At 35.6% G+C, this 18,985-nt stretch overlaps 3 protein-coding genes across 4 annotated transcripts; 1 reads left to right on the forward strand and 2 right to left on the reverse strand.

The window, feature by feature from the left end:
• The first annotated feature begins 1,096 nt into the window (after positions 1–1,096).
• Positions 1,097–6,686, forward strand: LOC149733936 (perilipin-2-like). Of its 2 annotated transcripts, XM_089880722.1 has the most exons (11): positions 1,097–1,272; positions 1,440–1,556; positions 1,722–1,877; positions 2,150–2,312; positions 2,627–2,691; positions 2,902–3,000; positions 3,622–3,759; positions 5,234–5,353; positions 5,491–5,667; positions 6,006–6,093; positions 6,386–6,686. In XM_089880722.1, exons 1-11 carry the CDS (start codon positions 1,168–1,170, stop codon positions 6,430–6,432), a joined length of 1,275 nt encoding a protein of 424 aa, XP_089736848.1. In that variant the 5' UTR covers positions 1,097–1,167; the 3' UTR covers positions 6,433–6,686. The 2 variants fall into 2 exon arrangements, with proteins under 2 accessions (XP_089736848.1, XP_089736849.1); XM_089880723.1 differs by lacking the exon at positions 6,006–6,093 and having other exon boundaries at positions 1,098–1,272.
• Positions 6,340–15,906, reverse strand: LOC149733937 (uncharacterized). The gene is made up of 22 exons (XM_089880692.1): positions 15,736–15,906; positions 15,409–15,609; positions 15,062–15,271; positions 14,880–14,987; positions 14,717–14,815; positions 14,444–14,653; positions 14,135–14,350; positions 13,811–14,017; positions 13,545–13,739; positions 13,352–13,447; positions 13,049–13,171; positions 12,731–12,946; positions 12,422–12,607; positions 12,053–12,292; positions 11,574–11,893; positions 11,351–11,506; positions 11,145–11,270; positions 10,922–11,040; positions 10,514–10,724; positions 10,189–10,370; positions 8,959–10,129; positions 6,340–8,842 (listed from the first exon to the last, which is right to left on the reverse strand). The coding sequence occupies exons 1-22, from the start codon at positions 15,821–15,823 to the stop codon at positions 7,037–7,039; spliced, it is 6,486 nt and encodes a 2,161-aa protein (XP_089736818.1). The 5' UTR covers positions 15,824–15,906; the 3' UTR covers positions 6,340–7,036.
• Positions 15,842–18,960, reverse strand: LOC149733938 (sushi, von Willebrand factor type A, EGF and pentraxin domain-containing protein 1-like). Its single transcript, XM_089881254.1, has 11 exons — positions 18,852–18,960; positions 18,599–18,721; positions 18,273–18,464; positions 17,952–18,155; positions 17,631–17,837; positions 17,323–17,517; positions 17,039–17,221; positions 16,768–16,959; positions 16,495–16,683; positions 16,224–16,421; positions 15,842–16,072 (listed from the first exon to the last, which is right to left on the reverse strand). Exons 1-11 carry the CDS (start codon positions 18,958–18,960, stop codon positions 15,933–15,935), a joined length of 1,932 nt encoding a protein of 643 aa, XP_089737380.1. The 3' UTR covers positions 15,842–15,932.
• Between the last annotated feature and the right edge of the window lie 25 nt (positions 18,961–18,985).

Below are 18,985 nucleotides of genomic sequence, written 5' to 3' on the forward strand. Positions count from 1 at the left end.
AATGTATTCATCCGAGGCAAGCGAGCAAAAGTACTTTAAGGTTTATTCAGACCGCATTTAATAGAAGACAAACCATTTTTGACATTCCTTCTAACTTAAAGTCAATATATTAAGGAAATCTTGGTCGTTGTAATGCCAACGCGTATAAATATTCCCTGTTATGAAATCCCTCGTCTCGAAATTCAGAAGTGTATTGTTTCAAAAGTATTTTTGAAACTTTGTATTGTGACTGGCACGTACATGTATGAACAAGGTTTGTAGTTATTATAAGTCAGGAAATACAATCCCATCTTTCAGTGTCCGATAGAGAATGACATCACTGACAAACTAAAAGAAAAATAGCTCCAGCACGCCCACGCGCGGCTAAATTTTATTATAATCAGTATAACCTTTATAACCAACGTACGGTAAAGAGCAGGAGAGTTTTGTAAAACAAAAGGTTGGTTTTAATCGCTTTGCTTTTAAACATATAATAAACAGTATGAAATAATGCTTTAAAATCGAATCCTGTCAAAAATGATGTGATTTTATATAAAGTTCGAAAATCTTGTGTTCATCGCTAAATGATGTATCAATAAAAAAAATTATGTAGTAATTTTGTGTCAATAAAAAACACAATGCAGTTAAATCAGAGCATAACCATAGAACCCCTTAATCAAAGAGTTGTGGATTGGGGAATTACCCAAATTGTACGTCATAATATTATTACGCAATTGATCAGCTGACCACATACGTTAGTGTTGAGCGTAAAGTCCAAAGTTCATTCGAAATGTTGTGGGAACAAAGGTTCCATACTATCATACTTATGTTTCTCCGACAGTGAGTTGTACTTTGTACCGTATTGTGCAATGCTCGTTTTTTTAGTACATGTTAGTCTGTTGATATGTCTCGATGCGTCACGTTGGAAAGTGATGACGTAATAGTGTGACAAGAACCTTGCGCTGATGTTTCGTGATATAAAAAGCTGCATGGGCGTGTATCTTCATCAGAGATTACTGGGTAGGAGTGTGTAGCAGTAATAAATGATGCAATAGCACAATGTTCAAGGTATTTTAAAGAAAGCCTGTGATAAATATTTGAATGTGTTTATAATCTGTTTCATACTTTTTAAATATTATAGCTTAATATTAATTTTCAATACTGAGTTACAAAGTAACAGTTTACAAAATGTGTGATACTGGAGAAACCAATATTTATGGAGAGAAACTGAGTGATGTTCTTGGTCACAGTGAAGAACACGACGTCGACATCGCAGATGATGATATGTTACAGGTAATACATCATATTTATGTTGTCAAATTTATTCAAATATATTGGAATATAAATTGTGTAGATAACTTTTGGTTTTAACTGGAAATCACTTGTATGTCTTAAAATTTATGTTAAAAACTACAAATCAGTGTTTTTATTACTAATTTGGTTATTTTTTTGTTATTTAGGATAATGCTCTGAACAGAGTGGCTAGCCTTCCAATAGTTGCCTCTACATGGAATGCGATGCAAAGTTATTATGCTACTGTGAAGAAAACCTATCCAAATGTTTCACCTTATCTTGAGGTACACCATATACTTTGTCATTACTTTTATGCCTACCATTTTTTCTATTATTTTCAGCTGAAATATAAATATCTAGAATTGGTCATAGCTGCATTTGTGTGAATGTGTCACCTTGTGAAACATATAGTTGTCCTCACCTATTAACTTTTCAACATGACTCAACAGGCAGCAGAAAATTTGACAGTTTCAGCAGCCAACCTTGCATTGGAAACATCCCGACCAGTTGTTGATAGATTCGGCAACACTGTTAACTCATATGCTAATAAAGGACTGGACACACTGGAAAGCAAAGTTCCTATCATAACTAAGGAACCAGAAGAAGTACGTTTTCAGTTTGATGTGATATCCCATTTGTGTAACAAGATTGTAGTCTATATTAATTTATGATCTTACTTATAAAATGAAGTGTCCAAATGTAGGCAAAGGTAAGTATTGGTTCCTGTTTAAATGAATGCGAAAGACATGTTTTACATTGCTACAAAAGTTTAAATCAGATTGAATTTTTGTATAAATATTTTAAATGGGCAAAACTGTTTTAAATCAGTTCTACCTAATGTCAATATCCATGTAAATAACACCACTGCAATAATCAGATGTACAACATCACCAAGTCCACTGCTACAAGTTTGATCAACAATAAGGTGGAGGGTGCGTTGGAAGTTACAGAGAGGTACGTGGAGTATTATCTTCCCAAGGATGAAGATGAGGTGGTGGAAGAATTGGATTCTGATTTATCTCAGGAAGAAGATGAGGAAGGTAAAACATGGATGAAAAATGTTTCATCATGTTGTATTCTAGTTTAATTTAAATATAAGAATTGGCAGTTACACTAATAGAGATTTTATATTCCTAAATACATTAGATGCAGTTTACTGAATTGACAACTCACAACTGTATAGTAGTTCATTTCTTACACTTTGTTTTGACTTTTAGTTTTAACACATAGTGCCATTAGTGTCTGTGTTTATTACCTTTACAACATGGTAGAAATGCATTTGTCTCCAATGCTTAAATAATAGATGTGAACAAAAGTGATAAATATTAACGTGTCTTGCATTTGCTTTTTTCAGGGGAAGAAAATGATCCTGAAGCAAAGAAACAACCAAGTGATCGAATTCGTGAAATTTCTAATAAGGTTGGTATACAAAACATTTCAAATTGCCATACACATTAGAGCTTTAATCACCAAAGAGCTCAATCTGACTTACATGTACATGTTTGCCTAAGAAAGTATGTTATACATATTGAATTTACTTAAAAAGTACAAGTGTCTCAAGTGACATTCATGTATTTTGTTAGTTTAACTTGGTTGTATATCATTTAACAAATGAATTGTTGCACCTAGGTACGACAAAGGTCCTATAAGAGGGCAATGCGAAAGCTACATGGTGTTCAAACCAGAAGTAAGGAAGCACTCAGCAAGCTTAGTTTTACTGTGGACCTGGTAAGCTGACATTTGCTTCTATATATAGGTGGGAAATTTTGTTCTGAATTGAATAGTCTGTTTATAGTAAAATGTTAGTAGTTGCATCAGACTGCAGACATTATCCCGTTACATGACATAAATAATGCAACTATCAGGTTTTAAATAGAAAGCGAAATTTTGATTACTCCAGTCATTGCATCGTAAGGATGCTAAATATTAAAAATAATTTCAATGTGTTGAATATGAAACAGCATGTTTTTTCTCCTCATGACTGTTAATACCAACTCCCACTTTTTATCACACTCTTGTCACGTTAAACAATGACAAGAACAGCTAGAATAAGTAACAATCCATTTCCTGTCATAGTATTTTCATCCCACGTATTTAATACAGTCAGGAGCTCATAACTTTCCTGCTATAGTGGAAAACCATTTTGCTTTAGATAATTTAAATTATATTTAAATGCATTACACAAATATGATCAATATTACCCAATTAGTTTATAAAGCATTTGTTCATCTCCAAACATTTTGTTTAATTAAATATTTGTAGTTAAATCTACAGCCAGTTTTTACTTTAAATTTCTACCGAAAAAAAAATATTAATGCATTTCATTTATTATTACCATATTCATTTCAGATTCAATACGCCCAAAGTGGTTTGAATTCAACCTCTGCTGGTATAATGGATTCAGCAAACAGAGCAAATGAATCAGTTCAGAATGGAATGAATGTTGCAAAATCCAATCTTCAAGTAGTCACAGATTCTATTAACAAGGTACGTATGATTTTCTGTGAAACTATTCTTCTTCCTATACTGTATGTTTGCCTATCACTACATATTATAGATAAGATGCTAACATAGGCGTCGAAACATTAAGCATTAAGACGAAAACCGGGGTGGCGAGATTGCAGTTACGTTTTAGGTTATGACGTCATACGATACGTAACTTTCTAGAAACCGCATTTTACTGACGCGAGCCTGCGATGGCCCGTACGAAGGTATTACAATTCGGCTAAACAAACAATAACCCGGTTAAACAGGCGATGTTACTGCATCTCTAACGTAAGCGTGCTTCAAAATGAAGTAAACAAGCGCATACGATTTGCGTATTTTATAAAATAAACCATTCGTGATTACGGTCGACGATTGAATCTCCAGTGGTTACGCTTTAACTTCTGGCTAGATTTATGTTACAGTTAATTAAACGTACGCCCACCAACGTAACTGTTACATCACAAGCTGTATTGTGATGTCATCCATTACCGTAAGGTCAGATGTTAAGAAATACCAACTTGGGGCGATACATTACGTCAAAAATAGCATTGTGATGCAATCCATTATCGTGACTTTCGTATTGCGTAATTCCAACCCTTGGTGTTACAATCATAATTGTGATAGAAATAAAAATCGTAGGATATTGCGCAAGCCTGCACCCGTAAGTTTGACCATCTTTTAATACGTCACAACCGCTACTGTGACGTTTAGGATTAACGTGCTGCGTAATACTAAAGTTAAACCGTAACCAATGCATACTATAAGATCGTATAAAAGGCATTCGCTTACTCCCGTTTCAACATTAATTCGACGAATTTAACCAGATTTCTAGCGAATCCACGTAAAAAATGCAAATACTTTTTAATAGCTATTATAACGAAAACAATAAACGTGTAAATTGTAACTATGTTGAAAAATATCGATGTATTATTGAATTGCTGTTGTGTCGCATATATTTGGCATGTCATTCCTTACTTTACTACGTAGAAATAAACGCATAGGCCGTGGCTTTCTCCTAATGCGAGCAGATCGTGCTCACAAAGCATTCTCTCATTTTCTGAAAAGAAACAAGCTAGAGCGTGCTCCATGCGAACGCGTGCTCATAAGCGTTCTCTCGTTTCTAAAAAAGAAACAAGCGAGAGCGTAAAGAGTGCTTCATGCGAACGCTTGCTCATAAAGCGTTCTCTCATTTTTATAAAAGAAACATACTAGAGCGCGCTCTCTGCGAACGCGTGCTCTGATTTACGTTTACTGATAATATTAGTGTTTTTTACGCTGTACTTGGAAAAAATACAAGCATTGCCTAACGAAAACTGGGGTGGCCATACGTATTTCGCCACCCCACGTTCTGCTTCCGGGGTGGCGGCGCCACCCCGGCACCCCGTGTTTTGACGCCTATGGATGCTAATCATAAAGAAATCTATTTTTGACTGATAGATTAATTAAACCGTTTTCATTTTTTGGAATATATCAGCAAGTTGAAGAAAATGTTTTGAACCGAGCCAGAATCCTTAGTCGGCAATTAAGTGACACTTGTCAGTGGTCCATTCGTTACATACAGAACTCACCCCAGCTACAACCCCTTCTTAAAAAGGTCAGTGCATTTAAAATACTGTTAGCTTTTAATTAACCTTTATCATTTTCTATAACGATTATTTTATATTAACAAAGCAAGGTTTAATCCCCTACAAACTTAAAGTTGTTGACTAATGTTTGTTATTTCACCACTAGGCCAACCAAGTGAAAGATGCATCTGATGATCTGTACCAAATGTTTGCAAATAAAACTTCATTGTCCCAACTTCCCACCACCCTCATGGTTTCAGCTCGTCCAAAGATTCAATTCGTTGAGGAATCTCTTCTTCAGATACTTCAGAAGATGAGTGACCAACCTCCTATTGCTTGGCTTGTAAGTCATAATCACTGCATGATCTCACATTTTAGCATGCTGGGTTGATGGGTGGTATTACTTGACTATATAGCACTCCTTTAGTAGATTGCGGTTTTTATATCGCAACAGCTGAAAAAGGTCTTATGCACTGCTTTTATTCGTAAATAAATTTCTTGCCTCTTTGAAAAGCAGCAGTTATAACAGTTCTGACAACTAACTTCCTGGATTGTAGACTACCATTTGTTTTTCTAATTCCAGTGCAGTGAAAACTAATTCTTTACCTTGCTGCATGTATTATTACATAATTTGGTTTAAAACTGGTATCACTCCCAATCACTAACACGATGGTGCCACAGACTCCACATGTAGATTTTGATCCTTTTGCTGAGTTGTCCATGGAGGATATAGAAGGGCAGTTATTTGCCAGACCTTTGGATGAACCTGGTGTGTGGTAGTGTATGACCACTTGCATGTCGCTGTCGTGCTTGTGATCTAACACATTCAACCGCTTGTGCAATTAACTAACAGCTAAATTGCCACTGTGCAAATATTTGGCTTATCTTCATGTAGCTGTTTAACATATTCCACTCACCTCAGCTTTCGGTAGATGGTGTCTTCTGCCACTCGTGCCTCTTTTAGTTAAATAATTAGCATCAATGTTTAACCTAACCAACAACGCATGTTAGATCCTTATAAAGTATTTGGGTATTATTCTGACACTATTTGTATAATTTAGCTGGCGAAGAGTCAGTCCCAGGAAGCCCAATCTGCAAACAAGGATGAAAAGTCTGAGGAGAAAGAGGTGGCAGAAGAAGAGTGATCATTGAAAATAACATTTTAATTCATTTCCAGAGTCATTTGTACATATAATCAGTATTTGTACATATAATCAGTATACTCTTGTGGCCATGTATTTCTCATTGTATCATGTTGCATGGCGTTTAATAGCTTGGTGACTTCCTTTACTTTATGTAACTCCCTAACCATTTGGACTTATTAAATAACAGATTTCAAATAAAAAGATGTGTCTAATATTATTCGCAAGAATATCTATTCACTATATACCAAAGCAGAAGAAGCAACATATGCTCGTCAAAGTCTCTGCTATCAGATATTTTAGTTTTTTTTATAGATATTTTTGTCTGTGGGAAATTAAAGTTTGCCATGAATTAAACAAAAGTTAAAACACATTTTGCAACAACACATGAAAAGTTTGCCATGAATTAAACAAAAGTTAAAACACATTTTGCAACAACACATGAAATAAACCATCAAATAAATATGTTTTTCAACCTGCCTTTAAGTTGCGAGCAAATCATTCCATTTTTGTATTCAAACAATTAAATAAACTTGGCATAAAACATTAGACTACGGCTTTTACATGTTCTTAAAGTCTGTTTCGTTTTGAAATTGAAAAGATCTTTTTCCCCTTAAGGCATATGAAGGAGATAAAATATGACAACCAACCAACGATTGGCATAACTACTACCAATAAAAGACATAAGTCTATACAGAATTTTTCAACCAGATCAAGTCCATTTCCATCTAGACAATTGGCACCTCGCATGCACAGGTAAATAACAATTGCCATCGAATATACAGCACAGAATATACAGAGGAACGATCGTATCAGGATACCAATGTTTGCATGGGATTTCGTGGTCGGTTCTTGTACTTTGGATATCTGGGAAGCAAAAGACAGCATATCTGACAACGAATCGTCGTCTTCTGCTTTCCATGGTTTCTTCGGTGGATAGACTCGATGTGTAAGAACGTGTGGACGCTTTCGTTTGGATAAGTTGCTTAAACGACTCCTTATAGACCTTGGTCTGAGATAAAAAGATGATCTGTTACTGAGACAATGCTGTTCCGGGATATCGTCGAACAGTTGGTCAAGATTATCCTTGCTTGATTCAGATGACCTTGAATTGCTGGGAACTGTTGGAGTTGGAATATTGCTTTGTATGCAGTATTGACTGTTGTTTTGGATTGGAGCATTTTGATTCAATTTATTCTCTTCATTTTCCAGTACAAGTGAAGAACCAATGGGGAACTGCGAAGATAAACTAGTTCCTGGTCTATTGTAAGAATATTGATGCGAACTTGAACTGCCCAAGTTAACATTGGAGTTTGAAAAACGACTGAAATGTGGATTTCCACCATAGACATTTTGGTTTGTTTTAACAACATCCTCACGGGCAGTACTACTATGTTTCCACGAACCGTGAGCTGAGGGTGTAGGAAGATAGTTTGCTTTGATGGTGAAGACTCCAGGACGAGATGAAGATTGATTTTTTGACCTTGACTGTTTGTTGAGAATTCTTTGTATGTTTGAACCAGCAGCTGAAGGAGCTTGATAGTGTTGATCTCTACCTACTTGTACATGTTCTTCTGTATTGCTTATGTTTGATGATTCATTTAACAAATCTTGTCTTGATCGTACCCTGAATGGAACGTTTGGTTTTCTAGATGCCGATAGATTCATTTGTTGCACGTTGTAAGTAAAGTCTTCTTCCCCTTCTACCACCCAACTTAAGTCTGGTTCATTTTGTCTTGCTTCTAACACTTCCACATTTACCTCTTTGAGTGTGGAAGCTGATGAGCCCGGTGTATTATTAATATCTGCTTGAACAGATTTTGATGCAAGGTGTAAAGGGTAAGATATGACGGTGCTTTCAGATTCCTTTTCTTTCATTCCTTTTCTACTACCCTGTTCTAGACTTTGATACATATCTAAACAAGCTAAAGCTTCTATTGCTTTCTGTCTGCTTCTCGATTCAGCTATCTCTTTATAATAATAATCTGCATTAAAACTGGGTAGGCTTCCACTGACAGTTGACCTTCTTTCTAAGTTCTCATCTACTTTACTGTCTTCAGACCTCTTAAACAAACTTGGAATAAATGCCTGTAAGATTCGCCCAAGCACAGACCTAACATCTTGCTCTTTCGCTTCCACTTTGCTGTGATGTGGTAATGGTTCGTTTAACAGCTGATGGCTGATTTTAAAATCAGGGACAAATTCAAAGGAATCTTCATCAGAATGTGGAACTTCATGGCTCAAAACCTCCATAGCATTAAGGAGGTCTGTTGAGTTGGATTCTGAAATAGCTTCCATCAGTTCAATGGTACTGCCTGTAGTTGATGGTTGGGAAGGTGGGGGTAATATAGGAAGGTCATAGGATTTGCTTATAATCTGCAAAAAATATAATCATGGTTAGACAGGTGTTAAAGCGGAAAACGGAACATCAGATGAAAATGAAAGAATAATATTGTCAAGTGATGGTTCTGAAAATATTGGAACATACTCACCTTGTTACAATATTTAGCAGCATCAGCAGTGATGTTAAAACTTGTTCTTAAAGTGTTTTCAAGGTAATCAACAAGGTCCTCTTCAGTTAAAGGATTATCCACAACACTTATCTGTGGAATTGATTCACTTGGAGGGTGAGCAGGAGAAGTAATTGACGAAAAGTCATCTTTTGGAAGACTTTTCCTTGAAAAAATGTTGCTAATGCATGTTCTTATAGACATGAAGATGATTTTGAATCCGGTACGAATAAAATGGAGTCCCTGCCAATAACTTAGGTTGTCTTCAACTGCTCGTTGAAATTTACCAGCTGCGATTCTGCATGTGAGAAGAGACAAGAGAAGAAATATGGCAGAAGTTGTGATTGGAAGAGCTTGGTAGGATGTTGGTACCAAAGCATTAAAAAACTTTTCATAAAGCGGGATGAAATCATCATAAACTGTAGTAAAGTACAGCAGTGGCTTTGAAAATCCAATTATCCAAGCACTGGTCAGTAAACAATGGAAAGAAACGGTGAAAGAAATAATGATCTTCTCTGTGCAGCTAAAGTTGGATGAAAGTGGATGAGATTCACGTGACCATATCCATGAAAATGGATGATGACGGAATATTATTCCAATCACGGTGGTGAGTTTATTAAGGAATGTTCCACTAAAGAGTGGTTTGTTGTGGATTTGAACAAGTGGAAAAGATGTTGGGACACCATGATGAAGTCCTACACCACGCTTGCCAGTTATTTTATCCCAAATTCGGTCTGTGATGGTTTTTGAATTTGTAGTCATGTTAACTGCTGTCCATTTTCGACAAGAACAAGTATCTCTTAACATAAGGGATGAGATGCCCCATTTGCAAGGCTCTGGCTTTTGAAGCTTCGATTTTACAGCTTCAATGCTGTTACTTGTAGATTTTACAACTTGCCTTACCAGCTCAGCACTTTTAGTGATGACCAGAGATGTTATGCTAGTCAAAGAATGGTTACTAAGATAGGAAGACAGCTTGGTGAATTTGTTGGCATTGGAAACACTGGCAGGTGGTGAAATGTCAATGATGGAAATGTGAGATGAATTATGATCTTCAGTTTCAACAGGTTTGTGAACACAAATAATATCAACACGAGTAGGTGTTCCAATACAAATCGGTAACTGCATAACTACAGTGTCTGTGAATCCAGGTCTGTAACACAATGTGATGTTTATGGAAATAAAGTTTTCGGTAAATAAATAGAAATGTACCTCAAGAAACTGTGAAAAGATTGTCGGATCCAGATAATTGGGGAAGATGTTGTGTTTCCAACCACTTTGATGAGAAGATCAGTGTCACTTTTGTTCCATTCAGTGAGTAAAGTTAACTCATAAACATGAGGTGGATTAGGTTGGTTTGAAGAATATGTTGGTGGTGCCATTGCCAAATATCTCTGTTGCAAATATTGTGATTATTATTTACATATGAGGATTCATATTGTACAAATTAATACCAAATTAAAATAATGATATAAAATAACAGATTTGTGACACATTTTATTTACCACAGTAAGTAAGGCAGTAAGAAAAATCTAACCTTCCACCTATCTTTCTTATCAACACCACCAGCAATGATAAGTGAGATGAGAATTGTTAGAGCTAGAAACACCACCAGTGTAGGTACGGCGTGTGTGTCGGATACATAAGTGGTACGTGGGTTGCAGTCATAGTCAGCAGCATATATTCCAAACCTTGTTATGATTGGTGCATGCATAAGAGCTGTGGCTGTAATGTTCAGCTTGATGTACCTGTTGAACAAAATCATTTCTGTTCAAAGATGCAAAGATAGTGATGTTTAATATAAGAGTCAATGGTATTGTTGCAGAGAACAATAATATGCTTAGAAATGGTTGTCAATATATGTACAACTATATTACATTAAAAACCATCCTTATATTTTAACAATGCTCTAATAATTAGTAAAACAATATTAAAGTAAATCTACCTTGCTTGGAATGTATCAAAGTTAAAAAAGAATTCTGTTCTAGTTATTCCATCAATAACATGGAATGGTCCTAAAGTTCTCCATGCAACACTGTGTGCTGAAACATGGATGTAGAATGTCTGAAAATAAAATATCTATTTAGATTTTGTTCAATAATTGGCAAAAATAAGTGGGAATAAGAATTATGTAGCTTTATCCAGATCCTCAACTAATATTACAATACCTTGACATCATTTTCAAAGTTACGTGAGGTATGTAATCGGAAACTACCAATAATGTGATCATATTTTAAGTCAATCGTAACTGTCCATCCTGGCCAACTTAAATGATGTTCAGATGGGAGTGGAGCCTGTAATATAATACGTGGTTGTGTAAAAGCAGACAAAGCTATTTATTAATATTATTCATCTTTTATGACAATTTATTCACCTCCACTGGCATCCAATAAGCAGTAGTCTCGTGATCAAACATGTTATAAACCTCACATTCAACACCAACATCTGTTAGCAGGGCAGGTATGTGTTTGCTTTTCACATTATCTCTTGGTATTTTTAACCAATGTCCAAGATGATGAACCACTAATGCCTGAAGACAACAAGATATTACGATTTTATCCAAAGTGAACATATTAAATTTAGCAAATGTTTGTAACCTTATTCTGACAATGATCCCATATCTCTGTGTGGTGATCATCGTTTCCAGCATGGTGGTTAGTCTGGTGATCAACAGATCCATGTTTTCCACTGATTTGAAGAGATGCTTGTGGCTCCTTGTCAAACACCTGATTCACAGCACCAGTATCAAGATACTGGTAGTTGTTTACAGAAGGTATCATTTCTTCTGAAAGTTGAAGCCTTCCACTTGCAATAGATTCAACAAAGTTTTTGTCACGTAGCATCTCTGTTTTGGAGGTCACACTGACCAACTGACCGAATTTAACAAGGTCGCGCAAAGTAGTTGCAATGACTCTTTCTGTGAACAAAATATATCAACTCTTCATGATGTAATGTTATAATGTTGGGACATAAAACTAAATAAGTGAGTACATTGCTTTGAAACTGCCTTGCATTTAAAATACTGGGATTATCTTATACCTGTGTGTTATAAAATAGATTGAAAACATTAGTTTACCACTGCATTGTAAAGTATGTGGTTGAGGGTTCCACCATCCATTATATTGGCACTCCACTGTTTTCTTATATTCCCTTCTCTCTCCTGCCACCCAGTGACCAACAGCATCTTGTTCAAAAGCCACATAATGCTCAGGGTCACACATGTACTGAACATATGTTCCCATTGGAAAGATGTGAAGATCTGTAGCATTGACTTTACTAGCATGGTGAATGTAGCCAGGATCTCCACAGTCAACAACTGAAATAACTTGTTGTTACAATTAGCATTGTTGCTTCTATAAGATTGGCATTAAGATAAGTCTAATTACTTACCACATCTAATTACAATATGTTACCAAAATATCTAAATATGTTAAATAGGAGTAACCTTTGCATTGAAAATTAGCAGGTGGTGACCAAGCTTGATCATAACTGCATTGCAAGGTCAGTTTCACTATCCCTGGTTTAATAAAGTATCCGTGGTGACATTTGTAGGTGATACGAGATAAATATGTTGTGCCACTTCCCTCTTTTACAGAGTATAACTTCTCACCAGGATCTTGGCATGCTATGTCTGGTTAGAATATTTAAGTCAAATTATCATCAGTTGAATAAACATGACATAGGATACTGTAATAATATTGTGCAGCTACAATATAAACATATTGTGATAAACAAGAAATAGGCTGCACTTCACCTATGCAGTTAAACTTGTCAATATTTTTGCTCCAGTTTCCATATTCAGTGCACACCAAGTCAATTGACAATGTGTGCATGTCTTGTAGATAGTAACCATGTGCACAAGACACAGATGCTACATCACTTTTTCGGAAATGACGTGATCCATCTTCATTCCATCTACCCCCATCCACATACATGCGTGGTGGTGGTATGGGAACTGGACATTGAACCACTGTAGAAAAACTTGATTTGACCATTGTGAAAATTTTTCTTATACATTGTAAGAGTGTCGTATGTTTTAACAATGTTGTACAATAGATCATTTGTAACTCACATGTGCATAGAATTTCATGCGGCTTTGGAACCCAGCCATGCGTGAGATCACATGACGCATTTATCTTGGTTTGTATTAGTTGGTTACCATGCCAACCATCTTCACCATGGTCAATAGAAAACCCTGTTCATTAAAAAAGTTGACTAACTTTACAAATCTTAGAAATACATGTGTTAAGTTTATTAAGTTATATTTGTTCCATACTTCACATACAGATTATAATGTTATACCATCATTGTGGTTTGTTTTTAATGATTTATCAAGCGGATAAAGTTGACCCATTATATAAAAAAAATACATTACCTTTATCACATTGATATTGAACATTTGATCCCAGTTTGTAGGAAACTGATATAATCACTGCATTCTTTACACTACCAGGTTCATCACACTCATATACTGTAAACATTAAGCAATATAATTATACCATCATAAATACAGTCAACAGATCTGAAACACATTACATTATACAGAATTGAGTTAAGGTTTAGCTTACATTTGCATTGAATAAAATCAGGTTGAGGAGTCCACTGTGCATTTGCATTACATGTTGAAACAACAGTGTCATGTCTGCTGTGTTGATTAATAAAATATCCTGACTTGCATTTGTAAGTGCTGGTTGAACCATATGTAGTGTCAGTGGTGATAAGGATGGTGTTTGATATTTGTGGTGCTGTTGTACAACGCTTCTCTAGAAAAACAAGGAAAACTTTAAATGGGGAAGTTTCTACAAGTTAATTATAGAGGGGGTAAATATATTACTTTGACATGCAAGTTTGGTTACATCAATACTCCAAGTTCCATTGTTGGAGCATTTGATGCCAATGAAGTTTCTGCCGGCATATATAGATGTCCCTGCTGCTACATGACCATGGTGACAAGCATAGTTGACATAAAAACCTGCTTCATACACCTTGCCATATTTTGTTGCATGTGGAATAGAGGTAGGTGGGGTTGGGCATACAACCACTGTAGAGTAAAAGGTTGGTCATTTACAAATATCAAACAGTGAGAATCCTTAATTATGTTTAATAATAAAAGAACAACAGTGCATGCACAAACGTGGTAGGGAATATGATAGATTACCTTTGCATGCATAGAGTGTTGTATCAGGAAACCATTGGCCAGGTAACTTGCACTGCACGTTAAGCTTATAGCTTTTCACTTCAGGTTCTTGCTCAGTCAGTAATCTTAGATAATAACCAACCACACACGTGTATACAGCATTGCTATCTATGGCAGTTGTCTTATCCCATGATAAAACTGAATTCTTTATATGAGGAGGAGCAGGGCATGTTGTTTCTGAAAGTAAATCAAAAATATTTGCCTTTGTTTTCTTTTCTTAGCTTATCACTTCACCACTGACTTATTAAATAAATTGTAGATTAGCATTACCTTCACAAAGTAGATCATGTGGCAGTGCTGACCACTCACCACCCAAACCACATGTAGACGTGTGTTGTTCATTAGCAACTGATTGTTTATTAAACCTCCAACCAGTTGAACATTCATATACAACCCATTCATCAATCTCATAGTAATGTTTTGATCGTGCATGGGAAAATTTGGCAAAAGGAAGATGTGGGGGGGTGTGGCAGGTCACCTCTGTTGAAATTTACATAACCATTATAAATAGGTTACAATTTAAAATTAAATAAGAAAACTTACTTTCACATTGCTCCAAAGATTGTACCTTTCCTGACAACCAGTTGCCATAGTTACCACAAGTGATAACTTGCACAGTTACATCTCGATGAAACCAATAACCTGAAGATTGTTCTAATTACCTTATGTTCATGTAATGTGCTAGCACTAAGATTGTTTGACATACCAGAGTTACAAGTGTAAGTGATGGTTGATTCTCTTTCATACCACGTGGATAATGTGGATGGTGATCTTGTTGAATGAGGTATGCGACCAGGATCAGGACATGGGATAGCTGATTATTTATGAGGAGGATTACAATTCAAAGTTGCTAAAGACAGAAGGTATCTGGTCAATGACAAAACTTACGTATGCATTCATGTACTTTCTCTATATTTCTCCACAATGCATTATTTGTGCATCTAATATCAATGTAGGTTGTCCAACCGTTGCTGTTCTTATCAGTGGTGTTTACGTAGTAACCATCATCACATACGTATTTTATCCATGATCCATACGCAGTATTAGAACCAACATACGTACCATGCTTGTAATATTGTGCAAACCCACATTTGATAGCTGAAGATAAAAGAGTTTAATGTGGATACTGGGTTAAAAATACAGTAACAGAATATATAGAAGGAGAAATATAATTAAACAGCAGCAGCACCCTAAGTTATGAGATAAGAAGAATAAAAAATATTGCACAAACTCACGGAGGCAACGAAGTGATTTAATTTCAGGATACCACAATCCACTCTCAGTGCATTGCACATGTATTCGACTGACACCCCTCTTTATATAGGAGCCTATTTTGCATGAAAAGTAAGCAAATTCACCAAGTTCTATTATATCTGGGAGTGATGAACCATCCCATGTGGTGAGTAGGGGTTCATCAGGGTTTGGACAACCAGATGCTGTGTATATCGGAAAGTATTACATTACATACTTATGTAGTAGTATGCAAATATTTAAATCGAACATTTATAAAACTTTCTGTAAAAACTAAACTGAAGTTACGTAAAAGTAAATTAAATATTTACCCAAGCAAGATATATTAGTGGGTGATGGGTACCACTTCCCATCTGCATTGCATTGAATTGCAACACTCTTCATGAAGGTTTCAAACATATTCTGTCAAATGTATCCAACTATATTATATTATTACAGAAGATTAGTAGTTTTAATCTACCAAATAAATACAAAATTTAACAAAGTAAAACACAATCTAATATACATATCAACACCGTACATGTTCATGTCTTGGCATCCATACACGGGTGGGCTTGTCACATTTCATATGAACAACATCACCATAATCATATGAAGCACCTTCATATGTTGATTGTGGTTGTGGTTCAGGTTCACCACATCCAATCTCTGCGTACAAACCTCATCTTACAACAATAATAAATGTTAAACAACAAACTTTAACTCATATAAGTTAAGACTTACCCACTTTAGCATTAACCTGAATTACTTAGGGAATAAATAAGCGTTGCAAATCATATTAAAAAAGGTAATAACTTACTTAAACATTGTATTCCAGTTGGATGAGGCAGCCAGGCACCACTGAATTGACATTGTATTGAAACAGAGTAGTTGTGTGGGGAGAACCAGTATCCATTGAGACAAGTAATGTTCACAATACTCTCATATGCAAAACTTGTAGCAAGGATGTTAGAGTTTGGTATGATGGCTGGTTTGTCACATAGGAATAAGGATTTGTCTAAAATATAATGAATATAAAACAGAAATAATATATAAGTATGCAGGAGATAGTGATGTAGTTCAAAACTCACGAATGCATTTAATCAACTTAGGATTGGGATGCCATATTGCAACATTCGTGCATGTGATGGTGATGTTATTCTGTGATCGTGATATGAAGTAGTCGTGATTACAATCATATATTACAGTAGCATCAAGTGAGTAGTTGGTACCAATGGTGTTGGAATACCACACAGGGGGTGGGGTGGGACAAACAACGGCTGAAAATAAAGTTATTTGCAATAAAGCTTAAGCCCTAATTAATGTTTATTTCAACTACTATAAATAAAAAGCGAAACACCTACGTTTGCATGTAAATTTTTCATTAGATAAATCCCATAATCCATTTCCCATGCATCGCAACGTAGCATGAGCAACTCCATGAGATATCACATAACCGTGGTCACAATGAACTGTGATAAGGTTGAGGTAGGTGAGATCCTCCCCGATATAAGTGGCGTGGTTTGTTACACTTGATGGATGGGGACACTCAACATCTGTGGTGGGTGAACAATTTACATTTATAATTAAAACCTTTGATACAACAACAAAAAGAAACAGAAATATAGTTGGTACCTATACATGATGTGTAAGTTGCATTCCAATATGAATCCACAAGACATGTTATAGTTTTACCATACACACCACGACTGAACCATTTCCCCTTCACACACTCATATTGTATGATGCTGTTGTAAGTGAAGTTCACACCAATCATTGTAGCATATTGCACATGGTTGGGCTCTCCACAGTCAATTACTGTAGAAAAAAAATTCACATCGTTATATAAATAGATATATATATGTTTGTTGTAGTTGTTGTGGTTGGTACAGTCAAAATAAGTTAAACTACAAACTTACAATTACATTCTACCACATTAGGGTTGACGCTCCATAATCCAATCTCCATGCAAGTCATGCTCCATTCTGTTTTAGGAGGTTTCCGTGATGATCCATAACCATGGTGACAAGTGTATGTAGCAACAGATTTGTACGAGGTGTGGTTAGCATCTAATGTGGTATGAGGAAGCTCGGGTGGCTTGGGACATTCAACCACTGTGTGGAAATAAATATGTTGCAATAAACACAAAAGTATGTTTACGGAAGAAATTTATGACACTGTGATTTAATTTACATGGAACAAAGAATGCATGAACTGTTATACAAACCTGTGCATTCAACATAGAGAGGGTTAGGATAAAATAATTGAGTTTCTGAACAAGTGAAGTTAATGCTTTTCATTCCCTTATCAAGGTAGACCCAGTAACCATGAACACATTCAAGTTTAACTTGATCGCCATAATAGAACGTTCCATTACTTGAGTGTAAGATGTCACCATGATCATAATGTGCAACAGTGAAGTTGCATTCAATTCCTGAAAGTAAATAATACTCTTGTGTTAAAATAAAGTTTGCTTTGTAATCAACTTTTCAATGCTATTCATGCAGCAATACCTAACAAATGATGTATTTACATATAATCGACCTACTTTTACATTCAATGTGATTTAGATCAGGTTCCCACACTCCATCACTTCCACATGTTGTTAAGAATTCAATTTTGGTTGTTTTATTCACCACATATTCATAACCTTCATTACACCTGTACACCATCTTCTCCTTGTATTTAAGCGATGCTGGTTCTCTGTATCTGTGAGCACCAACTAAATCTCCAGGATCATCACATAAGGTTTCTGTCAAGTAGTTTGAGAAATAACAAAAGTAAAGTTAGTCAAGTAGTTTGCGAATTAACAAAGGTAGGGTTAAATTAAAGTAATATTGTTGACCCATTATCTTGACATAATATAAACCTATGCAAGCAACATCAGGTCTCATCCAGATCCCCTTCTTCATATCACATGTGATGATTTCCTGTCTTAGTTTTGTCCCCTTATTAATCCAGAATCCAGTATCACAGGTAATTGTTTTCTGAGCCCCAGCATCCACACTACTTCCAGATATTGTGCCATTTAATAAGTAATAAGCTGGTGGACAAGATATTCCTGAAATAAATGATTTGTTTTGTTGCATCCTTTGGTTGATAGGAACCAAGCTCCATACCTTCAAGTTCATAAGAATAACCAAAATAGTACAAGTATATTGCAATCGCACAAGATGAAAAACATCATACACTTACTCGCACATGTGATAGATCTTGGATCAGGTTGATAGGAACCAATACTTTTACAAACAACTGAAGACTTGTAAACATTTGGTTGGATCCAGTGTCCATTGAAGCATTGGTAAGTTACTACATTCTCTGTAACAAAATAGGAACACACAGATTTGATATAATATAGCAATAGTTTTAACTTGGACAAGTATACCTATTAACAATAACTGTGTCATAACAACTTAATGCATATAAATAACCAAGTAGAGATGCTTACCACCAGTGGCTCCAACTTCTTGACTATGTTGCGCAAATGGAACATATGGTGGATAACTACAGTATGTTTCTGTTGAAAGATTTGTTGAAAATAGATTAAGAAGTGTCATGTAATATTTTACTAAATGGAAAGAT

The sequence above is a fragment of the Ciona robusta genome, chromosome 7, assembly GCF_009617815.1.
Source record: "Ciona robusta chromosome 7, ASM961781v2".
Lineage (NCBI taxonomy): Eukaryota > Metazoa > Chordata > Ascidiacea > Phlebobranchia > Cionidae > Ciona > Ciona robusta.